At 36.0% G+C, this 26,590-nt stretch overlaps 1 protein-coding gene across 1 annotated transcript in view; it reads left to right on the top strand.

Annotated features, from left to right (window-relative positions):
- LOC113261861 (butyrophilin subfamily 1 member A1-like) overlaps nucleotides 1-26,590 on the top strand; it is a 62,562-nt gene that overhangs the window by 17,153 nt on the left and 18,819 nt on the right. The window contains exons 2-5 of the mRNA XM_057307357.1: nucleotides 3,689-4,036; nucleotides 10,239-10,520; nucleotides 12,859-12,972; nucleotides 22,869-22,889. Of these exons, the coding sequence (XP_057163340.1) occupies nucleotides 3,689-4,036; nucleotides 10,239-10,520; nucleotides 12,859-12,972; nucleotides 22,869-22,889 (765 nt within the window). The remainder of the gene's footprint in view (nucleotides 1-3,688; nucleotides 4,037-10,238; nucleotides 10,521-12,858; nucleotides 12,973-22,868; nucleotides 22,890-26,590) is intronic.

Raw genomic sequence — 26,590 nt, 5'->3', positions numbered from 1 at the left:
TGCCCCACAGAAACCCATAGGTCAAGTCCACTGCAATTCTCCTGGGGGGATTTCCAGGGACCCATGAGCATCTCTGCCTTTTGTGTCTTTGGGACTGGGAGTATTTGTGGACTCACACACACACACCTTGCTCTGCTCCTTCAAGTCCATGGCTGGGTGTCACCCTAACTGTCCTTTCTGGGGCTGCTACCACCCTGAGAACTTTTGCCCAGTGATCAGCACACCTGCTTTATCCCCACCAGGGGATGGTAAACAGCCCACACATTCTAGTCTTTTACCTGGTGTTCAGGCAAAGAGCAGTCTCCTTACCATCCTGGCTGTGGTTTACAGAGACCAGAGCTAAGAGTACCTCCTGGGATTGCCGACTATAACCAGTTTTCTTGCCTAGCTCTTTGGGCACTCTATCAGTTCAGGCAACTTGGTTCTTTCTGTGTCTCCTGGGATCCTGAGACCACAGTGACCTACCTAGAATTTTGCCTTTTCCATCCCCTGAGCCCTTTCCAGAAAGGGATGTCTCTACCTGGAGCAGATTTCTAAGGCTTCCAATTTTGCTATCCAGTATAATATCACTTTCCAGTAGACAGCTTATGGAGGCTTCCTCACCTCTCCATTATCTTCTGATATTTTCCTGCAGATTCATGACTCCACACCTCCTACCTTGCAAAGCGCAGTCATTTTTCTACTTGTAGATATCCACATATATTTTCTTCCCTCTCAGGCTGAATTTGTGGGTGTTTAGAATGATTTGATAGATATCCAACTAAATTCCAGGGACAAAATGAAGTGAGGTCCCCTACTCTTACACCATCTTGTCTGCCTCCCTCTTGATATCATTCTTAATGATATTTTTTAAAATTTTTATTTATTTATTTGACAGAGAGAGGCACAGCCAGTGTGAGAGAGAACACAAGCAGGGGGAATGGAGAAGAAGCAGGCTCCCAGTGGAGCAGGGAGCCCCATGCGGAGCTCAATCCCAGAAGCCTGGGATCACTCCTTGGGCCGAAGGCAGACGCTTAACAACTGAGCCACCCAGGCACCCTGACGTTTTTTTTAATACATCTACTCAACCTAGGATAACAAAACAAAAATAAATAAATAAATAAATAAATGTAATTATTAATAATTGAGTGTAATAAGCAACTAGTGAATAATAAATAAGTAATAATTGTAATTATTAATAATTGAGTGTAATATGCAACTAATGAATCATTGAACACTACATCAATAACTAATGATGTAGCATATGTTGGCTAACTGAACATAAAGAAAGAAAGAAAGAAAGAAAGAAAGAAAGAAAGAAAGAAGACCACAGTATATTAAAAAGGTGTTTCACAGAAAAGGAAACACAAAACAAAAGTAAAAAACAACAAAACAAGAATAACAACAAAATTGAACAAAGAGACAAACCACTGAATTGGAGAAGATATTCTTAAATGATATATCCAATAACGAATCCAAATACATCCAAATATATGAAAACTCATGTTAGCCAAACACATGGGAAAAATAGGAATCAGAAATGTGCAGAGAACCTAGATAGATATTTTCCAAAGAAGATGTACGGATGGACTACAGGCACATGAAAAGATGCTACGTTTTACTAAGTATCAGGGAAATACAAGTCAAAACCATAACGACACACCACTTCATACCTGTCAGAATAGCTAGTATCAAAAAGACAAGGAATAACTAGTGTGATGAGGAGGGAGTAAAGGGAATCCATATGCACTGTAGGTGGGAATGCAAATTGCTGCATATTCTATGGAAATTAGTATGGATGTTTCTAAAAAAAATAGACAACCATACAATTCGGTAGTCTACTTCTAAGTATTTGGAAAACAAAAACATTAATTTGAAAAGACACATGCATTCCAAAATATTTGCAGCATTTTTTTACAATTGCCGGGACATGGAAACAACCTAATCTGTGAATCAGTAAATAGATAAAGAAGGAAATTACACACACACATGCACACACAAACACACACACACATACACACTGGACTCATATTCAGCCTTAAGAAAGAATAAAATCTTGCCATTCATGAAAACATGAATTGTGATAAAACATATAAGTGATACAAATAAACACAAATACCATATAATTTCACTTACATGTGGAATCTAAAAACAAAACAAATGAACAACCCAGAAACAAAATCATAGAAACAGAGAACAAACTGATGGTTGCCAGAGGTCAGGGAATGATGGATGGATGGATGGAAGAGAAATGAAGGGGATTAAGAGGTACCATCTTCCAGTTATAAAATAAGACATTGGGATGTCTTATAGGGAATATAGTCAATAATATTTTAACAGCATTGTATGAGATGGTGAACGTTTTTTATTGTATCACTATAGTGTACATCTGGAATGAATACAATATGGAATGTCAATTATTCTTCAATAAAAGTGAAATGAATTGTTTCATGAATAATAAGGACCAAACCAGATTGTAATGCCCACTGTAAGCAATTTGCTAATGAAATTGATCATGTAACAATCAGTGAGACTGCAAGAGAGAAAGAAATCTCACCCACTTTTCCAGTCAAGTTAGTTCAATCTAGTACATGCATTTCTCAGAATATACAATAAAAATTGTCCTTAACTGAAATAGTTTAGCACACTTTTTGCTACACATCATTTTAAGTTCATCTAGTAGTTGGGGGGGGTGCTGTGTTAGTTCATTGCTTCTATCCAAAAGAAAAATAGAACTTTCCTGACATATATGAGAAGCAAGCAGTTATAACTTGGAACCATGTGTGTCTAGGTTAAATATGCACAGTGACAGAGAGATGGGAATGCTATCATTTTTGATGTTTACATTTCAAAACGATACCCCTAGATCCTTAAGAAAGAGATATTTAAATGTTAATATTGGAACAAAAGATTATGTAGCTGTTTAAAAGATTTAAACCAGGCAAAATTTATTTTTTTTTAAGATTTGCATTTAACCTATGGTTTCTAATTATGCCTATACTATTGTAATACTATAGAAAATTTATGTTGTATAAAGGATCTTACACTTATTTTCTAAAATGAAAAAATATAAATAGTGTTGTATTTTTTCTTAACACAAAAATTTCATTTTAAATGTTTCACATTATATTTCATTTAAGTTTTATAATATTAGGTAATATATGTTTTAAAACAAGGAAATAATTGGTTGTTGCTATTAGAATTCTCAATTTGTGCCTTCATGATTAAGTATTTAGAGGACAGTACATTAAAAACTAAGGATGTACTGTATGGTGACTATCAATATAATAAAAAATTTAAAAAAATGTATTTGGAGGAAATTTACCATTCACTCAATTCATTAATCACTGACTCAACCATTAATTTTTGAGTGACTCAATATTCTCATCTGTTCATTGATAATATTTTATAACACTGGAATGCATATAAGGCATAAACAATGAGATTTACATATTTGAATTCCAATCATAGGCAAAGGGAAAACCCAATTAATTTTTTGTTAAGATCATATGACTGTTGCACATTGGCTTCATATTCTCTACTATTTCTAACACCAACAGTGTATTGTGTTTCCTTATTTTAGATCTGTTCATTAATTGTCTACAACTCACTATGTCAGTTAGCCTGGTCTTTGTTTACTGATCAGATGGTCTCAATCATGCCTTCATAGTCTCAGTGATGATTCCTTTGTTTTCAAAATTACTTCCAGGGCAATTCCATGTGATAGGACCTAGAGCACCAGTCATTGCCTTGGTTGGGGAAGAGGCTGTGTTGTCCTGCCAGCTCAGCCCATCAATGGATGCTCAGAATATGGAAGTGCGATGGTATCGGATTGATCCTTTTGGCCTGGTGCATCGTTATAGTACTTCCCAGAATAACATGGAGGAGCAGAGGCCAGAGTACCAAGGGAGGACAGAGTTCCTGAAGGAGAATATTAGCAAAGGGCACGTTGCCCTAAGGATCCGTCCAATCCAACCTGCAGATGGAGGAGAATACAGTTGTTTCTTTGAGAGCTCCTTATACTACAATAAAGCACAAATCAAGGTGTTGGTCACAGGTGAGTCGCTGCAATGAAAACTCCTGCACAAATTGTGTTGGTTTCTCTATCAGCAGTCTAAAGTATCTGTGGATATGCATTGAGGTGGCTGAATTTATATAACACTATCATGGAATGATAAGTTTAAATATTTAATCTAATCAGTCTGTCCCAAAATTCGTTGCCTGTAGTATAAATATATGTGCATCTTTTCTATGCCAACATCATTACTTTGAAGGAAAGAAAGAACAAGTATTATAGTAGGTACTATCTATCTCAGAAGAGTTCCAGAAATGTATCTTAGTCTCTATTCTGAAACACAGAAGGAATTAAACAGAGGTGAGAGAGAATCTCACCAGCCTGCTGTGAGGCTGGGTTTTCTGCACCTTGCTGCTGCCCACTCTGGCAATAGTCCAGTCAGATGTGGTATTGCTGACTCTCAGTATGACATTCTTTTTTAGTCAGATCCCTGCATAATTTGTCTCTACTGTATGCAAATGAGTGTCACTCACAGGGAGGCATTTAACCAGGCACTAACAGGGATGATGAGAAATTATGTCCATCCATTCACCTTTTACCTTTGGAGCAGGTATCTTTCACTCTATTGTGGTAACTTCTGAAGCAATCCATATGTTAGACATCCAGTTCTAGAAGTCCTACAGACATTTCCTAAACCTTAGATAAACCGTTCCTAGGAGCCTTGAATTTGAGAGCCAGTTGCTGCTGTTGCTTCTTCAATGAACAACATGTCATTTCTTAGGATCATCTCAATTTTCTTTATCTCTGACTTACTTGTTCTTTGTATAGAGTTATTCTATCACTAAATAGAAAACAATTTCCCATTATTCTTCCATTTTACCCTAGATTATTTAGAATACTGTATTTCTTATCCTGAAGCTATTACCACTAAACTGTGATAATGTGTTTGTGCTTGAGTTTGTTTTGAGTTTCCACAGAGGTTAATTGACACATTTTCTAGAATCTACTTTACAATCTCCTATGTCTTTTAGATGACATCATCTGATACATCACTTCATTGATTTTTCCAAATGATATATGCAAGAGAAGTTGTATTTTCTACTTAAGAACATTTTTTTAATTAAAACTAGAGTAAATCCTATGGCAACATTTTAAATTTGCACTGTGGACAAATATTACAAACAATAGCCATGAATTCCATCCAACTTTATATTAATCCCAGAAGTCTCCACAATAACCAAAGGAATTTGTTGCACATTCTCATGTTCCCTATATGCAATAGAAATGTCTGGATTTTATATTTGAAATAAGTAAATTATTTGCAAATGTAATCTTTTACAGTGCACCCATAGAATGCATTCCAAATTAATGAAAAGTTACTTACTTCTAAATTCTTAGGAAATTTTATCTCCCTCTGGCCATTGTAATATAAACTTGTATATAAATATTGACTTAATAATGATCACAAATATCTTCTAAGGAATCCAAATGTTTTTCCAAATAAAGACCTCTCTACTCCCTAAATGTAGGGGGTTGTACTTAGAACGCATTTCGAGTGGGCTGCTTTTTACCACATTTTGCTGATTATGCGGAGCCATCTCATTTTGTACCTGGTGTTCTTAGTAATTATAAATCAGGAACATAAAGTCTTATGCTGATTCAATGCTCTCACCTCCTCCAGGTGAATTATTTATGACCTTGTATTGTCCTTCCCAGGTTGGATCCACTTGTGTCCAAGACCCATACGCAATGCAAAGTACTGTCTGGTGCTGCATGGCATTAGGAGTTTTCATGTGGTTCAGATCTTTAGACTGATTCCTTGATGTTCTCTAGCTGGAGATCTCATGATTTCTTTTGATTCCCTTAGTTACTGCAATTTCTGGCATGAATTTCTTTAATCCATTTCTCCTTTCTGGAGGAGTTATATTTGCCCCAAGATGAATAACCAGTTCCTGATAGAGATGCAATCTGTGCAGGCAGCTTCACAGTCCTACACTATCTCCTACAGAAAAGATTCTTCTCTAACTTGGGTCACAACAGAATCAATACATTCCCTGTTCTGTTTAAATATACAGGGGGTTGTGGGTAATAAAATTTTTGCAGAACACAGATTCAGTGAACACCAACATTAAAGTCTACTTAAAATCAATAACCATCCCTGTCCTCTACTATCTAACTAGTTTAACACTTGCAGGGTACAGGTAAACAAATTCATCAATCAATAACTATTAGGGCAACCACAAGTATAGGCTGCAAGTGCAACCAAAATACTTCCTAAGAGACAAGAAATAAAATTGAAGATGCTGATACTGGGTGGCATGTTAGGATAGCCTCATAATACTGAATACTATAAGTTTTCTCTCCCTGCCTTGGCCATAAGACAATGAAAATCCCAGGCTTTTAAAATAGATAAAGAATGTATTTTACTCAGCCTGTACTGCCAGAAACCATCCAGGTCTCAAGCATGCTAGTTAGAAACCCTCAATAAAGAAAGGGGAACCCTCCTATACTGTTGGTGGGAATGCAAGCTGGTGCAGTCACTCTGGGAAACAGTATGGAGGTTCCTCAAAATGTTGAAAATAGAGTTACCTTACAACCCAGCAATTGCACTACTGGGTATTTACCCCAATGTTATAAATATAGTGATCCAAAGGGGCACCTGCACCCCAATGTTTATAACAGCAATGTCCACAGTAGCCAAACTATGGAAAGAACCCAGATGTCCATCAACAGATGACTGGGTAAAGAAGATGTGGTATGTACACTCACACATACATACGTATATACACAATAGAATATTATGCAGCCATCAAAAAATGAAATCTCGCAATTTGGAATGACATAGATGGAATTAGAGGGTATTATATTACACAAAATAAGTCAATCAGAGAAAGGCAATTATCATATAATCTCACTGACATATCGAATTTAAGAAACAAGGCAGAGGATCATAAGGGAAGAGAGGAAAAAAATGAAACAAAACAAAATCAGAGAGGACAACAAATCATAAGGGACTCAATCATAGGAAACAAACTGAGGGTTGCTGGAGGGGAGAGGGGATGGGGTAACTGGGTGATGGACACTGGGGAGGGTATGTTTTGTAATGAGCACCGGGTATTATATAAGACTGATAATCACAGACCTGTACCCCTGAAACAAATAATACATTATATGTTAATTAATTGAATTTAAATTAGTAAAATGGAAAAAAAGAAAAAAGAAAAGAAAAGAAGAGAAAAGAAACCCACAATAATAGGACAAGCAAGTTGACCTGGTTTCCTCTCCTGGTGAGAAGATTTTCTCCACTTTGACCCTTTAGTCTTGACGTCATAATTCAAATTTAGTCATTAATGCTAAGGCAACCCTTGGAATACATGTTTTAAACCTCTGAAATTATCCATACACCCCACCCATAATTCCCACTCTTATTTTTAATTGATGCTATATTCAGAGGTTGTGTTTTACCCTTAGCTCACACATTTAATAAGATAAACAGAATGGCATAATTTGAAATACATTATTTTTCTTTCCCAGAAATTCTGACACTAATGAAACACTTATTGTGTTTCTATAAAACCCTGATAAATATAATATTGTCTTTAGAACATACCCACCCATAATTTCATTTTCCTTCAACTCTTAGGAGGTAACCTGAATACATGAAGTACAATGGGATGACCTTTCAAATGGAAAGAACCCAGCAGATGAAAACCATCTTTTCTTTGTATAATTAATTGATGAACTATCTAAGATGAGTAGGGGCTCCTGGGTGGCTCAGTCAGTTAAGTAACTGCCTTCTGCTTAGGTCATGATCCCAGGGTCTTGGGATTCAGCCCCACATTAGGCTCCCTGCCCAGTGGGGAGCCTGGTTCTCCCTCTCCCTCTGCCTGCCACTCACCATTCTTATGCGCTCTCTCTTTCTCTGTCAAGTAAAATCTTAAAAAAAAAAAAAGATGAGTAATATTTATTTATTATAACCCAGTAAACACTTTATATGAAGCAATCTTTACACCCATCATCTGACTTGAGACAATTTTCATCCTCATTTTACAAAAAGGGAATAGAAGTATAGAGAGACTGGGTCATTAGTTACACTGGGTCACTGGTGCCAGAACAAATGTAACCATTGACTCTAGAGCTTATCCTCATAACCATGATGCTCTACTGATTCTCAAAGCTATTGTATTCTGAGAGTAACATTTGTCAGTACCTGCACTGGAGGGCACGGCTGTGCCAGTGAGGTCATCACTGGTGCAGCAAGCTATTGACTAGTCACCTCCTCCTGGTGTTTATCAGAGTCTGGTCATCAATGCAACATCAAATGACATTAGATAATTTTCCTTCATCAAGTTAATAGGGCTGCCATAACAAATTACTACAAACGGGATGGCCTGAAAACAACAGAAATGCATATTCTCACAGTCATGGATGCCAGAGTCCACAATCAAGTTGTCATCAGGATTATGGTCCCAATTATCCAAATTCTTTCTGTTTATACAGGCCACAGTTATTTTGAATTAGGACCCACCTTAATCCCATATAATTTCCTCTTTACTAATTACACGTACAAAATAGTTTCCAAATAAGGGCATAGATATTGAAGGTTAAGACTTGAACATACCTTTTCAGAAGACACAATTTAACCCACAACAAGAATAATTTTATGCCTGTAATTTGATTTTGTTGTTGTTGTTGTTGTTGTTATTGTTACAGACTGTATTAGTTACTGTGCATAATACTGTGTGGAATGCTACACTACTATTCATTGAACTTCAAAAGAGAGTAGCTTTAACCAGAACTCCTTTTCTCTGAGGTAAAGGGAGAAGGAAGCCCAGAGCTGGAAGAGTGGCTGGACACTGTGAGGTCTACACATTTCTTATTTTAATGTTTTGCCATAATCCACTTTTGAAGATGACTCATAGATGCTTGAGAAGGGAGAAACAGTGAAGGAAAAGATGTATCTCCTTCCATTGAGGGAAATATTCTAGAAGACACACACATCATTTTCACTTCAAACACTTCCACCAGCATATCAAAGCCACTCCTAAATGTAAGGGGGTTAGAATATGCATTCTTAACCTGGGTTGAGGTATTCACAGTTAAAACTTACATTGTTTCCCAAAGTGGTCTATCCAAAATGATGGCTACTAGTCACATGTTGCATTGAAATTTAAATTTAGTTTCACTCAGATGTAGAACATAAGCAATAGCACCAAGGACTTATAGGGGAAGGGAGAGAAATCTGAAGTGGGAGAAATCAGAGGAAGATAGTCCATGAAAGACTATGGACCCTGGGAAACAAACTGAGGGTCTCAGAAGGGAGGGGGTTCAGGGGAAGGGGTAAGAGGGTAATGGCTATTAAGGAGGGCACATCTTGTGATATGCACTGGGTGCTATATGTAACTAATGAATCGTTGAACACTACATCAAAAACTAATGATGTACTATACAGTGGTTAACTGAACATAATAAAAAATAAAGAAAAGATTTCAAAAAAATGAAATGTAGCTCCTAATAGTATTCAGTTGCTCAGTAAGCCACCCATACCTAGTTATTTGGACCACATTGATGTTAGTAGCATTCCCAAAATTATAAGAAACTCATTAAAAATAACATTTTGGGGCACCTCGGTGGCTTAGTAGGTTAAGTGTCTGACTTTGGCTTAAGTCATGATCTCAGGGTTCAAGGATGGAGGCCCACAATAGGCTCCCTGCACAGCAAGGAATCTTCTTGTCCCTTTCCCACTGCCCCTCCTCCTGTCTTTTCCTTCTCTCTCTCTCTCTCTCTCTCTCTCTCTCACTGTGTCCCAAATAAATGAATAAAATTAAAAAAAAACAAAACAAAAAAAACTTCTTTAGAATTAGGGATAAAAAAATATTTAGAGAATGACTAGCAATTTGTCACAGATAAACACCAACTGATGTGTGCTTCTGGCTTTAGAGGCTGCAAATAAATTAATGGAGTGTTCTTCTACCCAAATTTATGAATCGTCAGATAAAATAATCAGCAATGTTTCAAAGGGGAGAGAAAAGAAAGAAAACAATACAGACATACTTGGCATTTGGGTACTTTGTTAAATATTGATACAGCTGATTTGTTTTCTGCCAAATTCTTTGTGACTAGTTATTTTTCTAACCCCCTCTTTTATAAATAAGAAAGCTGAGTTTCATAGACACTAATTAAAATGTAAAATGGCAACAAAACTCTTGGAAGATTGTACTCTGTCTCTGTTTGGCTATTCTAGGCTCAGGATTGATTCCTCGTATTCACATTGAGCCTGGCAATAAAAGGGAAATTAAGTTGACCTGCACATCCACGGACTGGTATCCAGAGCCTGAGGTGCAATGGAGGGACCATCAAGGACTGCAATTGGCACCAGCCTCTGAGACAAAGGCGATAGGAGAAAATGGACTGTTTCATGTGGAATCATCTCTCACAGTGGACAAAAGTTCAAGAGCAGAAGTGTCCTGTGTTGTAAAGAACCTAATACTTAGTGTGGAGAAGGAAGTGCATGTTTCCATAGCAGGTCAGTTCCCTCCAAAATCTGTATCTTGAGATATCACCGTTGATCAAGAGGGTCTTACTGACAAAGACTAGAAGAATGTTCTAGTTTATCTATTAACTCTTAATGTGGAGAACATGTAAAAATTAGTATTTGGACTTGTTCTGTATTTCTTTTTGTGATAGAAATGCCATTGTCCTACTTTATAAAAATGAATATGTGAACGTACAAAACCATTCAAATGGTAATAAAGTATTTTGAGGAATCTTTCAAAGTTCCTCCTATACTTCTCCTGATCCCACTGCCTAGGGAAAGCCACTTTTCACAAGTTGGTGTTTTCTCCTATCTGCCAAATTGAAGTTGAACCCTGGTAGGGCCATTTACCAGCTTCATGATCTTGGGTAAGTACTGTGCTCCCTGTGCTCAGTTCCCATCTGTTACATATAGTTAATATTAGTGTCTACCTCATAAAACTGTGATGAGCATTAACTAATATAATTAGTATCATAGGCAGAGAAAAGCTCAGACATTACAATCTACTCTTTATGCCTACCCAAAGTAATCTTTCAAAGAAATAGTTAGCCCAAATGATGTCCTCCAACTTCCTGTCTATGCAAATATCCTTATTTGAAGTATTGCAGCCTGTCAACAATGCTTTTTCTCTTGCCCTTTTTTCTCTCTCCAGCTTCATCTTTCATTCCTCATTTCCCTTGTCTCCAACTCCTCCTACCCCACATTAATTCTGAACATATTCAATGATGTAATACCCCTTGTAGGCTGTTATTGACACATTTGTTTCATTTAACTGTCACTAAGGGTTTCTTACTGGTCCCTCATTACTAACCTAATCCTCCCAGAAAGCTGTCTTCAACCCATTCTGTGTTAAGTGCCCTCTTCACTCATGCATTATTGTGATTATATGTTACACTATTTCCCCAGATAGAATAATAAACTCCCCAAGACTGTGTATCTATTTCTTTTGTGTCCCCATTACTTAGAGAAATGCTGAGCCACAATATATTTTTCTACAATGAATAAACATTTGTATGACCTTTTAGCAACAAGAAAAATGTCATTTGTATACTACTTTAATTTGGAAAGTCACACTGGTTTAGATAATTAGTAAGAGAAATTGAGGTTTGGAAATGTGAATGAAACACACACACCAGAATAGAGGATGTTTGTTTGTTTGTTTTTCCACTAACTTTAGTAAAACAAAATTAGAAGAGGGGAAATTAACAGTGTCTTACTTAAACTTTTATAGAAAAAAAAAAGAGTTAAAACATAAGAGGAAATTATCAGTTGGGGCAATCTATATAAATCTCTTGAAAATCTGAATGTAAGAGATGGAATATATTAACTTTTTATATTTATGTACTTGAAATCATCAATTAAAAACTACACAGACATCTTGTTGAGATCTTAAGTGATAGTAGTCCTTGAGTGAGAGTGTCCTTTGTGCCTCTTTTGGAACAACATTATTAATAGAATAATATCAATGATAGTCAATTTTGCTGATTTCAGTTGCTAGCTTACAGATAACTCATAAGAAATTTTGAACTGAAATAAAACTCTGTCTCTAGAACCTAGACCATGAATCCCATTTGGTTTATTATCCAAAATGTCTCAATTTCTCTTTTAATCTTTAGAAAAGCTCCATATGCCTCTCATTCATTGGCATATTGTCAAGCTCACATATATGTTTATGTAGAAAATAATTGGATAGAAAAGACACGGTAAATTAAGTTTGGGGAACTATAGGAGAAAGAGGAGAGAAAAGGATAAAAATAAATATGTTATTGCATTTGTAGATTTTTTAAAAAAGATTTTATTTATGTTGAGAGAGAGAGACAGAACGAATGGGGGGAGGGGCAGAGGGAGAAGCTGACTCTCCATGGAGCAGGGAGCCTGACTCTGGACTGGATCTCAGGTCTCCTGGATCATGACCTGAGCCAAAGGCAGACGCTTAACTGACTGATCCACCCAGGAGCCCACATTTGTAGAATTTTTATTATAAGAGAATTATTTGTCAAAAATATGGCAATATTAATGTTTGTTAAATCTTAATTGTGGGCTCATGGATGTTTGATGCATTATTTGTATCTTTCCTGCACATTAAAACATTGTGATAATTTATGAAATAACCATCTGAATCTCCATACATTAGGAACAAGAAAGGAAAAAGAAACCTCTTAGGCATTCCTGAATTCTGTAGAATTGCAGGGAGAGAGAGATGAGGCTTAGAATCTGTGTAATTCCTTGCAATGTCTCCTAAAATAAAACCTCTTGGGATTTGTTCCCAGCAGCCAAGTCACTGATGCTAAGGTGGATACTACTAAGTGAGACAATCTCTATTTTTCAGATGCCTTGTTCCCCGAGGACTGTCCTTGGATAGTGGGGTTGGCCATTATCCTGTCTCTCCTGGCCATTGGTACAATGATCTTTGCTCTACTTGTGTGTGCTAGAAAAGCCAAAGGTAAAAAGGAAAGAAAAAAGTGGGGGATCGGGTTCATTGTGTAAGAATTAGAGGATAATAGTAACACAAAATTTGTAAATGGTCTGTAGGGGGTCTTTAGCATTTAAAATTGGGAGCAGGAAAATCAGAACAACAACAAAAAATTCCATCTGCACAGTTATGGCTCTGCATGTTTGTCAGATAACTGAAGTTGTCTGGTCAAGGTCAATTATTTCATTAAGAAGAAAATAAAAAACATGCACTTGGTTTGTTTGTGACCTGACACTTAAATTTGATGGTTTAGGAACTAGATTATTTATTTGTTTGCTTTCTTCATGTTCTTGTTTATGTACCCAGAGGTAATAAATGCTCTGTGACATAATTTATTAACTGTAGTCTTAGTTGAGCATTAGGATGGCATTTTCTGGTATCAGAATGGAGGTATTCTCTAATTTGGGGGTGGGTATACAGCCTAGGACAGTATTCAGAACATTTCTTCATGAACATAAGCAAGAAGATATTAACAAATTAGAGTTTTTATCCAGACCTCAACTACCTTGTCTGCCCTTCTCCAGTCTCTAGAAGAAAAAAAAAAGTGTCATAAAAGAGCCTGTTTCTCTGTGCTCTAACTTGGTAATTTGTCTCTAAGCAGGATTCATTACCTATAGTCTGTGCTACTTATTTGTCTCCCTTTTCAATGTGTCCAATGAGATCTTTAAATAAATTCTTTCTCCAGAAAAGAAATAAAGTTAAATAAATAAATACATAAAATCATTGAAAGAACAGCAACAACAAAAATAAATGCTTTCTTCGGAACGTATGTTAGTGCTGTAGACAGCCTTATGTAGCTATTCCTGTAGTACTGAAAAGTATTTCTATTGATTTTGTTCTCCATTGACTGAACTTACAGTATCTTGAGGGCTACTTTCCTGCCAATATGATTTACCTCAACTAGTGTTGAAAAGAATCAGGACAGTAATCAAAGGCAAAACTAAAGAAACAAACAACAATACAAAACCCATAGTGTGAAGAACTGTGTTGAAGTTCTACTCTCAACACCTGCCAATTCATGCAATCGATATACTTCATACCCCTAAATTTATGTACAACATAGAACTCTCAAAATGTCCAATAGCATCTACTTGGTCAATATGAAAAAGATCATTTTTAATTTTCTTAAGATTTAATCTATCTATCTATCATCTATCTATCATCTATCATCTATCTATCTATCATCTATCTATCTATCTATCTATCTATCTATCTATCTAATCTATCACCTATCTATCATCTATCTATCATCTATCAATCATCTATATCTATCATCATCTATCTATATTATCTATCAATCATCTATTTAGAGTTCTTGTGAATGGTGGGAGGGCGAAGGGAGGGAGAGTAAGAGAGAGAATTTCCAGCAGCTGAGCATGGTGCCCAACCCAGGGCTCTATCTCACCACCCTGAGATCATGACCTGAGCCAAAATGAAGAGTGGGGCACTTAACCAACTAAACTACCCAGGGCTATCCATTTGCATGATATCTCTATCCCCTCACTTTAAATCAGCAGTTGTCTTTAGGTCTAAAATGTGTTTTGTAGGCAGCAAAAAATGTTTTTGTTCCTGTGTCTTTTGACAGGAACTTTTAGTCCATTTAAATTCAAAGTAATTTTTGTAGCTTTGTATTTATTGACATTGTATTACTCATTTTTTTTTCATTGTTTCCAGAGATTTTCTCTGATCCTTTTTGTGTTTGTCACTTTTGGTCTTTCCTTTCCACTAAAAGAGCCCTCTGTAGCATTTTTTTCAGTGCTGGTTTAGAGCTCATTAACTCCTTTAGTTTTTCTTTGTATGGGAAACTCTTTATCTCTTTCTCTTCTAAATGATAGCCTTGTTGGATACGGTATTCTGGGCTTCAGATTTTTCCCACTCATCACTTTGAACATATCAATGACACCACTCTGGCTTGCCAAGTTTCTGTGGAGAGATCTGCAGCTAGCACTATGGGTCTTCCCTTGTATGTTAAGGAATATTTTTGTCACTATATATTATAAATTTAATTGAAATATGTCTTGATGTTGGTCTGATTTTGTTGATTTGCTGGGAGTTCTTTGTGCCTCCTGGCTCTGGATGTCTGTTTCCTTCCCCAGAATAGGGAATTTTTTAACTATTATTTCTTCAAATAAACGTCCCCCCCCCATCTCTCTTTCTTCTTCCCTTGGATTCCTATAATACAAATGTTATTACATTTGATATAGTCACAGAGTCTCCTAAGTCTATTCTTATGTTCCATAATTCTTCTTTCTCTCTTTTTTACAACTTCATTATTTTCCATATTTTTTTGTCTTCTAGGTCACTAATTCATTCCTCTGCTTCTTGCAGCCTTCTCTTCATTTCATCAAGCCTGTTTCCAATCTCATTTATTGCATTCTTCATTTCCAGTTGATTCTTTTTTAACTCTTCATCTCTGTGGTAAGGGTCTCTCTGATGTCTTCTATTCTTTTCGCAAGCTAAGTGAGTATCCTTATGAATGTGGCTTTAAATTCTCAATTGGCCATATTATTTTTAGATCTCTGACTGTGCCTTTGTTCTTGGTATGCATTTCTCCATCTTGCATTTTGTCTAATTACTGTCTACTTCTCCGTGTTAGAGGAGCCAGTTATGTTTCCTGCTACTGGAAGTAATGGTTTTATGAAGAATTGGTCATGTAGTGTCCAGGGCCCAGTGCTTCAATGAATGTCTCTGATGTGTACTGTGTGTGCTCTGCTATTGAGTGTTAGCTGCTTTATCTGTCAAATCAGTCATCTTAAGAGGCTCTCCTTGCCTGAAGTGGCCAGTGTTAGGTCCCTGGACTGCATATGATGACTTCTAACTAGATGTGCTCTGGTCTCCTTGTGAAAGGAGACCTGAAACCATTTCCATGAGAACTGAGGCTCTGCAGAACTTTCTGGTTGGGAGAGTTGGTGTGGGCAGGGGTTTGTGCTGCTTTTGGGAGGGTGGAGCTTGCTGCACTGGGAATGAGACGAGATTGACTGAGAAGCTTAGTCCTACCAGAATGCAGGGGTGTGGGGCGCTGTGTAAGCAAGAACCCGATTTTGATGCTGGGCTGCTTCCTACAGGTGGTTCTGTGTTTATGCTGAGGTGTAGGTGAGGGAGTGTTAGCTAGCTACTTAGGTCCTGGAGAGGGTTTTCTGTGACTGCTGCTTCAGGGACACACTCCAAGAAGAGCAAATAATCTTCCTACTGTGTGCCCCAGATGTTCTTTAAGTCATTATTCCATACCATCTACTTCTGGGTTGTTTGCCTGACTTCTTTCCTGGAACAAGATAGTGACCTTAGGCTTCTATCCCAGCCAAGCCTGCTAAACTGTAAACCATAGGCTTTATGGCCCACTTGTTGCAAGAATTCACTAAATTCGACCTCTCTCATTTTCCAAGCAATAGCTGTGGGGAAATGTTTTCCTTGTGCATTCCCCTGTGTGGTCCTTTCTCTCTTGTGCTTCTCATGACCATGGCTCACTCCCTCTGAAGGACCTGTCATCTTCCTCCCCTAAACCATCTCTCTGCAATTCCTACCTTTTCCCATGTGTTCTCTTCTCTCCCTTTAGTTGTGGAGTATTTTTTTTTCTGTCAGATTTCAGGTTGTTTTCTAGGGGTACTTGAGATGATTTGAGAGTTATCTAGTTGTGTTTGAGGGATGAGAGAAGCCTAGGGTCTTAGCCTTCTACCACTATCTTCCTCCTCTCCATTGCTAATGGCTCTTTTCAACAAGTAGTTTTTTTTTTCTTTTGTTCCCGAGCATTTAGTGTACCTGTATGCTAAAGCAGAGAGGGAGCAGACAGTCTATGGAACTCAGACCTTGCTCCCATCTGTGCTATCAGGGTGTAGGATAACATAAATCATAATATTTGCCAGCCCCTCTGACCTAGAGAGAGTAAGAGAAGCTCCTGTGTAATTTTGTGGAGATCTATGGCTGGATCTTCTTTATTCTAGTTGGTCTTTTAGGCTGTAGCTTTTTTATGTACCCCAGAATGTCCAGAATTGGAATGGGCTATGGGGTCTGGGGACCACCGGGGCAGACCACCTATGTTTCCTAGCCCATATTCCTGGATCCAGTATTAAGATGGAGGGTGGGAGATAAACAGTGCTGCTCACCAGCCCCTCCAAACTAGAGAGAGTTCCAGAGAGTAACCCCCCCCCATTATTTGGCAGGAGTCTAGGGCTCTTTCCATTATATTCTAGTTACCGTTTTAAACTAGAACAATATTTTGTTCCCCAGGGCAGACAAATCTGCTCATAGCCCCTCAGTACTATCCCTTCCCACTGTAACTTACCATATTGTGTTAAAAATTTTCTTTATATCTGTGTCTCCATCTATCTTGCCATTCTCTATGTGTTCTCTGTTTTTTTTTATGCGTAGAAGCTGTTCAGATAGCCATAGATCTTTTTTTTTTTTTTAAGATTTTATTTATTTATTAGAGAGAGACAGCCAGCGAGAGAGGGAACACAAGCAGGGGGAGTGAGAGAGGAAGAAGCAGGCTCCCAGCAGAGGAACCTGATGTGGGGCTCGATCCCAGAACGCCGGGATCATGCCCTGAGCCGAAGGCAGACGCTTAACGACTGCGCCACCCAGGCGCCCCAGCCATAGATCTTTTTCAAAGTGAATTGTTCTATAAATTTGGTGTGTAGATTTTGTGCGTCCATGGCAAAGGTGAGTTCAGAGTCCTCTTACATCACCATTTTCATCCACTCACAATAAAAAACATTTTGTTGTTTTCATTTTATATTATTTTATTTTTATTTAATACAGATATTAGCCTGAGCTAACTCCAGGGGAAAAATCAGTCAAATGGTTATATAGTTTATTGTTAGTCATGTATATTTAAAGTGTGTTCAATTAATCTTTTTTTCTTAAAACAGATTACTTTGGGTCTATTTATATATTTCTCAAAACTAAAACCAAATTAAACCTGTAACTGTGTAAATAGGTTATAAGACTGGTTTACCAATGAACCTCTACACTCATATTAAAAGTTACATATTTATTCATTTATTTTTGATGCATTTATTGGAAAAATACCATGCATTAGGAAATCTATGTGCTAAGAACATGGCGAATGCAATACAGGTGTGACTTTAGTACCCCTCAGGAAAGAAAATGTGTTTTGTTCATTAAAAAAAAAACCAACAACTAACCCTTAGGTGCTTAGTGCATATATATCACTCAATCAAGGTACTGACATTTAAAGATAATATGAGCCTTGGGGCGCCTGGGTGGCTCAGTCACTAAGCGTCTGCCTTCAGCTCAGGGCATGATCCCGGAGTTCTGGGATTGAGCCCCACATCAGGCTCCTCCACTGGGAACCTGCTTCTTCCTCTCCCACTCCCCCTGCTTGTGTTCCTTCTCTCGCTGGCTGTCTCTCTCTCTCTCTCAAATAAATAGATAAAATCTTTAAAAATATATAATATGAGCCAACAGTATTAGAATTACTATGTATTTGCTGAATATTAATATTTCTCTCACATTGCATCCTACCCTCCAAAAAATTAACATCAATGCTTGTAAAAGCAAAATTGCATTTAAAAGCTATTTTCCAGGGTAACTACACAAAATGACAAAATCTACTGCTCTAAGTTCTCATTTCCATACAAAACCATCAAAACAAAAAAGTAGAAGTGATCATATCCACTGAACTCTGAACAAGAATAAAAAGTTTACAGTAAGCAGACACTGAATCAACAAAAGACCCTTCCTATGGTAGGAAGATTTTGTACCAATTTTAGTTGCCTTGACTTACCCTGTCTCTGCCTTTGTAAGTGTCTTGATTTTGAAGCAACATCAGTCTGTATTAGAAGTGTGGAGCCCATTTCCCTGAACTTGGGGGGAGCAGAACAAACATGATTAATAAATTATTCTGTATATCTATTCTAACCTGTGTGGCAGCTTTCCAACAGACTGATCTAAGGTGTTTACCTTGGTTTTTCCTAGCTCAGAAGGGAGAGTAAAAGAGCAGTTATCATTGCTCAAAAGCATTACAAACTGAACTAATACTCTTAGAGGATTGGGAAAAACTTGATAGTCAAAGCAAACAATAGATGTCCTAATGTAAAATCTGGAGACCGTTCTTTTGGGAAACTAGGACATTCCAAAACAGCCATATGCATGTCCAAAGCAAGACTCATTCAGAAAAGATGTAAGAAAATCCTAATGTTTCATCTTGAGGTATTTTCTAGGCTCAGCGAAAACCTGTCTAAGTGTTAATATAGAGCCATCGCACAAAACCAATCAGCAAACATTAGGAGAGATGTTTGTCTTTCTTTTTTGTTTGTTTCTTTGCTTGTTTTTTTTTAATTTTTATCATTTTTAATAATAATTTTTTATTATATTACGTTAGTCACCATACAGTACATCCCTAGTTTCCTTGTAAAGTCCCATGATTCATTACTTGCGTATAACACCCAGTGCACCATGCAATACCTGCCCTCCTTAATATCCATCACCAGCCTACCCCATTCCCCCACCCCCTCTCCTTTGAAGCCCTCAGTTTGTTTCCCAGAGTTCATAGTCTCTCATGGTTCATTTCCCCTTCCGTTTACCCCCCTTTCTTCTCCTACCAATCTTCCTACTTCTTATGTTTTTATTTCCTGGCATTGAAGTAAATCTCTGCCTAAACAAGTAGCTGAACACAAGTTAAGTAACAGGGACTTCATTGAACATACATGACAAAGGACAATCTTTGTAAAAATAATTTTGGAAAGTAACAAAACAAATAGACTACTACAGCCTTCCATAGTAATGAGAAAAACAATAACAGCAAACAGCAAAAAAACAACATCTGGGGAAATGAAAGAAGCAGATTTCCAGAATTACCACATTATATAATTTAAATGTTCAATTGTTAACCATGACCAAAACAATTACAAAGCCCATAAAGAAACAAAAATATATGGCCCACTCAGGGAAACAAAATAAGTTAAAAAATGTTTCTGAAGAAGAGCTGTCCTTTGATTTACTGAACACACACTTTACAACAAGGTTTTAAATATGATCAAAGAGCTAAAGGAAACTATCAAAAAAAAAAAAAACCCTAAGGGAAACCAGGAAAATTGTATGAGCAGAGATTTTTAAAAAGATTTATTTATTTATTTATTTATTTATTTATTTATTTATTTATTTTAGAAAGAGTTAGTGAGAATGTTATTGGGGAAGGGGCAGAGGGAGAAAGAGCGACAGAGTCTTAAGTAGAGTCCCCACTAGCACAGAGCCTGATCATGGGCTTAATCTCACAACCCTGAGATACAGACTTGAGCTGAATCCAAGAGTCAGATGCCCCACAAACTGAGCCACCCAGGTGCCCCAACAAAATGAGAATTTTAACAAAAGTACAAAAATTGTAATAAATTAGATAAGTAAACATAAACCTTCCAAAAATGCAAAGTTCAGGGCCATATACCTTTAGTGGTGAATTCTACCAATGTTTAAAGAAGAATTAGCAAACATATTTCACAAACTCTTCTAAAAATAGAAGAGGCCCCAGCACTTCATAAGTAATTTAATGAGGCAATCATTACCCTAATACCAAAGCCCGATAGGAAAAAAAAGAAAAACAGACTAATATCCTTAAGAATATTAAGGCAAAACACTTTTCAACAAAATCCAAGCAAATTGAATCCAACAGCATATTAAACAGCATATTAAAAAAAAAAAGTGTGCCATGACCAAGTGGAATTTTTCCAGGAAGACGAAAGTGCTTCAGCATTAGAAATTCAACCAATGTAATAGAATACATTAGTGGAATAAAGGTAGAAACCTATATGATCATCTCAAGTGACACAGAAAACACATTTCAAAAAAATTCAATCACTTTTTCATGTTAAAACATTAATAAAAATAACAATATAAGGAAATTGCCCCAACATTAAAAAAAAATAAAACTAATGAAAACTCCAAAGCTTATATCAGACTTAATGGGGAAAACTAAAATCTTTGTCCCTAAAGTCAGGAACAAGACAAGAATGTCAATTTTACCACTGCAATTCAATATTGTACTGGAAGTTCTCTCCAAAATGATTAGATAAGAAAAAGAAATAAAAGATATACAAATTGGAAAATAAAAAGTAAAACAAACTCTATTCACAGATGACATGATCCCTTATGTAGAAATAAAAATCCACAAGAAAATTAATAGAAATAATGAATCAATTCATCAAAATCATAAGCTTGAAGATCAACACACAAAAATTAGTAATATATCTAAACACCTGCAAAAAAGAATCAGAAGAATATATTAGGAAAGTAATTCTGTTTACAATAGTGTCTAGAAAACTTAACCAAGAATTCTAAGTCCATTCCATGCTGTAAAGAATAGTCTATTCAACAGATTTTTCTGAAACAACTGAATTTCTGCATGCAAAAGAATGAATTTGGACCCCTGCCTCATACCATATAGAAAAATTAGCAATAAGGACAAAATTCACATAAATTGATCCACATTGACTTTTAAAACTTCTTTGCACCAAAGGTCATTATCAAGAGAGTCAAAAGAGAAAGTACAGAATGGGAGAAAATATTTGCAAAACATATACCAAATAAGGGTTTTATATCAAGAACACATATATAATACTTTAAAAAGACAATTAAAAAAAAAACAACTCAATTTGAAAGTGGGTAAAATATTTGAATAGATAATTTTCTAAATGAAAACCAAAGCCACAATGAGATACCACCTCACAACTTTTAGGAGGGCTATAACTTAAAAAAAAAAAAGTAATGCTGATCAGAATATGGAGAAATTGGAATCCTTGGACATTGCTGGTGAGAATTTTAAATGGTGCAGCCATTGTGGAAACGGTTTGGCTGTTCCTCAAAAATGACACATATAATTACCATATGATCAAGCAATTCCATTCCTAGGTATGTAACCTAAATAATTTAAAATAGGGACTTGAAGAGTTACTTTATGCCAATGTTCATTGCAGCATTATTCACAGTAGCCAAAAGGTGGAAACAACACAAATGTTCATCATCACATGAATGGGTAAATGAATTATGGTACAGTGGAATATTATTAATTCATAAACAGGAAAGGAATTTTGTTATATGATCCAATATGAATGAAACTTGAAAACATTATGCCAAGTAAAATAAGCTTGACACTAAAAGGGAAAATATTTTATGATTAAGTGATATTCAATAGCTAGACTAATTAAATTTTATGAAAACAGGAAATAGATTAAAGTCAAGGGGAATTGGAGAGTGGGGACAGTGTGAAGTTACTTTTTAATAGTTATAGATTTTCTATTATGAGTGAAAAAAATGTTTTGGAAATAGTGGTGATGTTGCACAATGGTGAATATAATTAATGCCACAGATTACACACATAAAAATGATCAAAAGGGAAAATTGTATGTTTTAATTATATTTTATATAATATATTTTATATATTTATATAATTTATATAATATATATTACATATATATTACACATATATAATACACATATATAATACACATATATATATTACACACATATATATTACAATATATATTTATATAATTTATATAATATATATTACACATATATATTACACATATATATATTACACACACACACACACACACACATATATATATATATATATATATATATATATACAACAAAAAGTTATTTTTCTCTATGATGATTGCATGAAGGTAGAAATACTTAACTCCAGGCAATTGATTTAAAACTTTTAAATTTTACCTTTCTTTCCCCTATATTCTGTTATCTTAATATATATCATATTTGATATATCAAATATCTATATGATATTTACCATATATATATATACATATATATAGAAAGAGAGAGAGAGAGCTCAACCACACCCTAGATGAGTTCTACTAATAAATTCATTTTTATCTGCCTTTTTTTTTTTTTAGGTTCAATCAAGAAGCAGCATGGTGAGTTGGTTTACTTGTAACTCAGAGAAACTCACACTTCCATTTAGAGGATAAGGTAACAGATTTAAGTTGTACCTGATGAACATGGATCCAAAAGAAAAGATTGCAGGAATTCTGAATGCTTGGAAATTCCCTCAGAACTAACCTTATCCATGTTAAAATAGATTAGGGTGAGAACTTAAGTAGAGACACTATTCTAACCACATCCTTGAGTAGTAGCTGTGAGCTGTGTTTGTCAGTTTCAGAGATCTAGGGCAGGAACATTGTACCATTCTGTTCATTAAGTTGTGAATCATTCTGTTCATTGAGTTATTTCTATTCTATTTCTAAGGATAGATAGAGCAAATGTTCACAAACCCAAGCATCCATCAGAATCACATGGAGGGCACATATTGCTGGCACACACCCCAGAATTTCTGATTCAATAGTTCTGAGTTGGGCTCAAGTATTGACATTTCTAACAAGGTCCCACATTAAATATGCTCATGCTGCTGTGCCAGGAGACACACCATGAAGAATGCTGCTCTATCAAATTTTACTTGGCGATTTAGAAAAATATTAAGAAGCATTAAACATTATAGTATAAATTTTACTTATAATTACATGATGGATTAAAATAATACAAAGTATTAATGCACAAGAAACAGATCATATCCAGGAAGAAGACATGCAGCTTCCCAGGCTGCTTAGAACTTGATGTCACTTAACCTTTATTATTACAAGTTGAGAATAAGAGATATTTAAAGAGTGGACCAAGAGTTCTTTCTAAGGTAAGTACCATTTTTCTTCTTTGATTAAAATTCACAATATCAATGTAAGAATTTTATTACGTATTGTAAAATGTTAAATCTTTAAGACAGACCAGGGCACTTTTGAAAACTAAAATTTCACTCTCTTGGTCACTTTGGACCAGTAAAAATGCACATACTTGCATTTAAGTACAGTCACTGTAAAATATAGATATTGACCTTTATCCCTAGTCCTATCCCAAGGACATTGTCTGGCTGAATGAGTCTGGGCCCTTCGGCAGACAGGGCGCTGGGACATGAAAAGATAATGCAATTCTGGGGAAGTCAGAGTGGACACAAGTAGTGTCCTATTATAGAGATTGTGCAGAGATGGTTCTGGGTTCCACCATAGACGCAGATGTCTTGGGCTAGTAGGAGATTCCAAACACAGCAGAAATTTAAGTTCCTTCTCTTGAGAAAGCTTTGCAGATAGAAATAAAATTCCTTTTTTAAAAGTTTGTTGTTAATTGAACTATGCTTAACATACACTGTTGAATTTGTTTCAAGTGTGCAGCGCATTTCTTTGACAATTCTATACATTACTCAAGGTTCACCACAATAAATGTAGTCACCATACATTATTAAAATATTATGGACTATTGTCTCTATGCTGAACTTTTTACCTTTGTGACTACTTTATTGTACAACTAGAAATTTTACCTCTTAATCCCCTTTTTCTGCCCATCCCCCCACCCATATTTGGGCTCCTTCCATATTTTGGCTATTGTAGATAATGCTGTTATGCTTTGGGTGTATGTATCCCTTCAAACTCAATATTTGTGTATCGTTTCTGTAAATATCTACTGGGGCAATTTCTGTATCATTTCTGTAAATACCTACTAGGGCAATTGCTATTTTTAAATTTTGAGGAGCCTCCACACTGTTTTCCAGAGTGGCTGCACTAGTTTGCATTCCCACCAACAGTGTAAGAGGGTTCCCCTTTCTCCGAATCTTCTCCAACATCTGTTGTTTCCTGTGTTGTTAATTTTAGCCATTCTGACCAGTGTGAAATGTTATCTCATTGTGGTTTTGATTTGTATTTCCCTGATAATCAGTGGTGTTGAGCATCTTTTCATATGTCTGTTAGTCACCTGTATGTCTTCTTGGGAAAAATGACTATTCATGTCTTCTGCCCATTTTTTTTTCACTGGATTATACATTTTGGGGGTTATTTATTTGAGATATTTCTTGTTCCCTGAGGTAAGTTTAAATTGCTATATACTTCCATCTTGTGTCTGCTTTTGCTGCATCCCAAAGATTTCATTTTTACTTGTCTCCATGTAATTTTTTTTCTCTTTTGATTTCCTGGATGATCTATTCACATATTCATAGCATGTTGTTGAAGTCCATGTGTTTGTGGTCTTTCCAAACTTTTTCTTGTGGTTGACTTTACGTTTCATAGCTTTGTGGTCAGAAAAGATGCATGTTATGATCTCAGTATTTTTATACTTCTTGAGGCCTGATTTGTGACTTAGTATGTGGTCTATTTCAGAAAATGTCCCTTGTACACTCAAAAAGAAAGTGTATTCTGCTGCTTCAGGATGAAATGTTTTGAATATATCGGTTAAGTCCGTCTGTTCCAGTGTGTCATTCAGAGGCATTGTGTCCTTGTTAATTTTCTGCTTAGATGATCTGTCCATTGATGTAAGTGAGGCATTCAAGTTCCCTACTATTATTGTATCATTATCAATGAGTTCATTTAAGTTTGTTTTTAATTGATTTATATATTTGGGTGCTCCCAAGTTGGTGGTATAAATATTTACAGTTGTTACACCTTCTTGTTGGACAGTCTCATTTAATATGATATAGCGCCCTTCTTCATCTCTTGTTAGTCTTTGGTTTAAAATCTACTGTGTAGTCTAACTATGGCTACTCCAGTTTTCTTTAGATGTCCGTTGCGGGATAAATTTTCCCTATCTCTCACTTTCAATTTTCATGTTTATTGAAGTCTAAAATGAGTCTCTTATAGGCAGCATATAGATGGGTCTTGTTTTCTTAATCTTTTCTGACAACTTCTGTCTTTTGAATGAAACATTTAGTCCATTTACATTCATAGTAATTATTGATAGGTATGTATTTAGTGTCATTTTATTACTTGTTTTGTCATTGTTTCCAGTGATTTTCTCTCCTTTTTTTGTCTTTGTCATTTTCGTTCTTTCTTTCCCACTCACAAAGTCCCCTTTAATATTTCTTGTGGGTCTGGTTTAGTGTTCATGAATTCACTTAGGTTTTGTTTGTCTGAGAAACTCTTTATCTCACTTCTGTTCTGTGTGATAGCCTTGCTGGATACAGTATTTTTGGCTGCAGTTTTTTCCCAGTCATCACATTGAATAACACATGTCACTCCCTTCTTTCTTGCCAAGAATCTGTGGAGAGATTTGTAGTTAGCCTTATGCGTCTTCCCCTGTAAATTAGGAATCTCTCTCTCTATCTCTCTCTCTTTGGTCTTCCTACTTATTGCATTTTTTGTTTATCACTATATTTTGCAAATTTAACTACACATTTTTGTGTTAGCTTGCTTTTGTTGATTTAGATTGGAGATCTCTGTGCCTCCTGGATTTGGATGTCTGTTTCCTACCCCAGATTAAGGAGGTTTTCTGCTATTATTTCCTCCAATAAACCTTCTGTCCCTTTTTTTCTCTCTTCTTCCTCTGGGGCTTCTATGATACAAATGTTATTACATTTTATGGAGTCACTGAGTTCCCTAAGTCTATTCTAATGATCCATAATTCTTCTTTCTCTCTCTCTCTCTCTCTCTCTTTTTCTCAGCTTCATAGTTTTCCATTATTCTATCATCTTTATCACGTATTCATTCCTTGGTTTCTTCCATCCTTGTGCTCATTATACTCAGTGTGCTTCAAATCTCAGTCATATAAAATTATTGTTCAAATCTCAGTCAATAAAATTATTGTT

This window comes from Ursus arctos, unplaced genomic scaffold, assembly GCF_023065955.2.
Source record: "Ursus arctos isolate Adak ecotype North America unplaced genomic scaffold, UrsArc2.0 scaffold_5, whole genome shotgun sequence".
NCBI classification, from domain to species: Eukaryota; Metazoa; Chordata; class Mammalia; order Carnivora; family Ursidae; genus Ursus; species Ursus arctos.
This window is presented reverse-complemented; position numbering and strand designations above follow the sequence as displayed.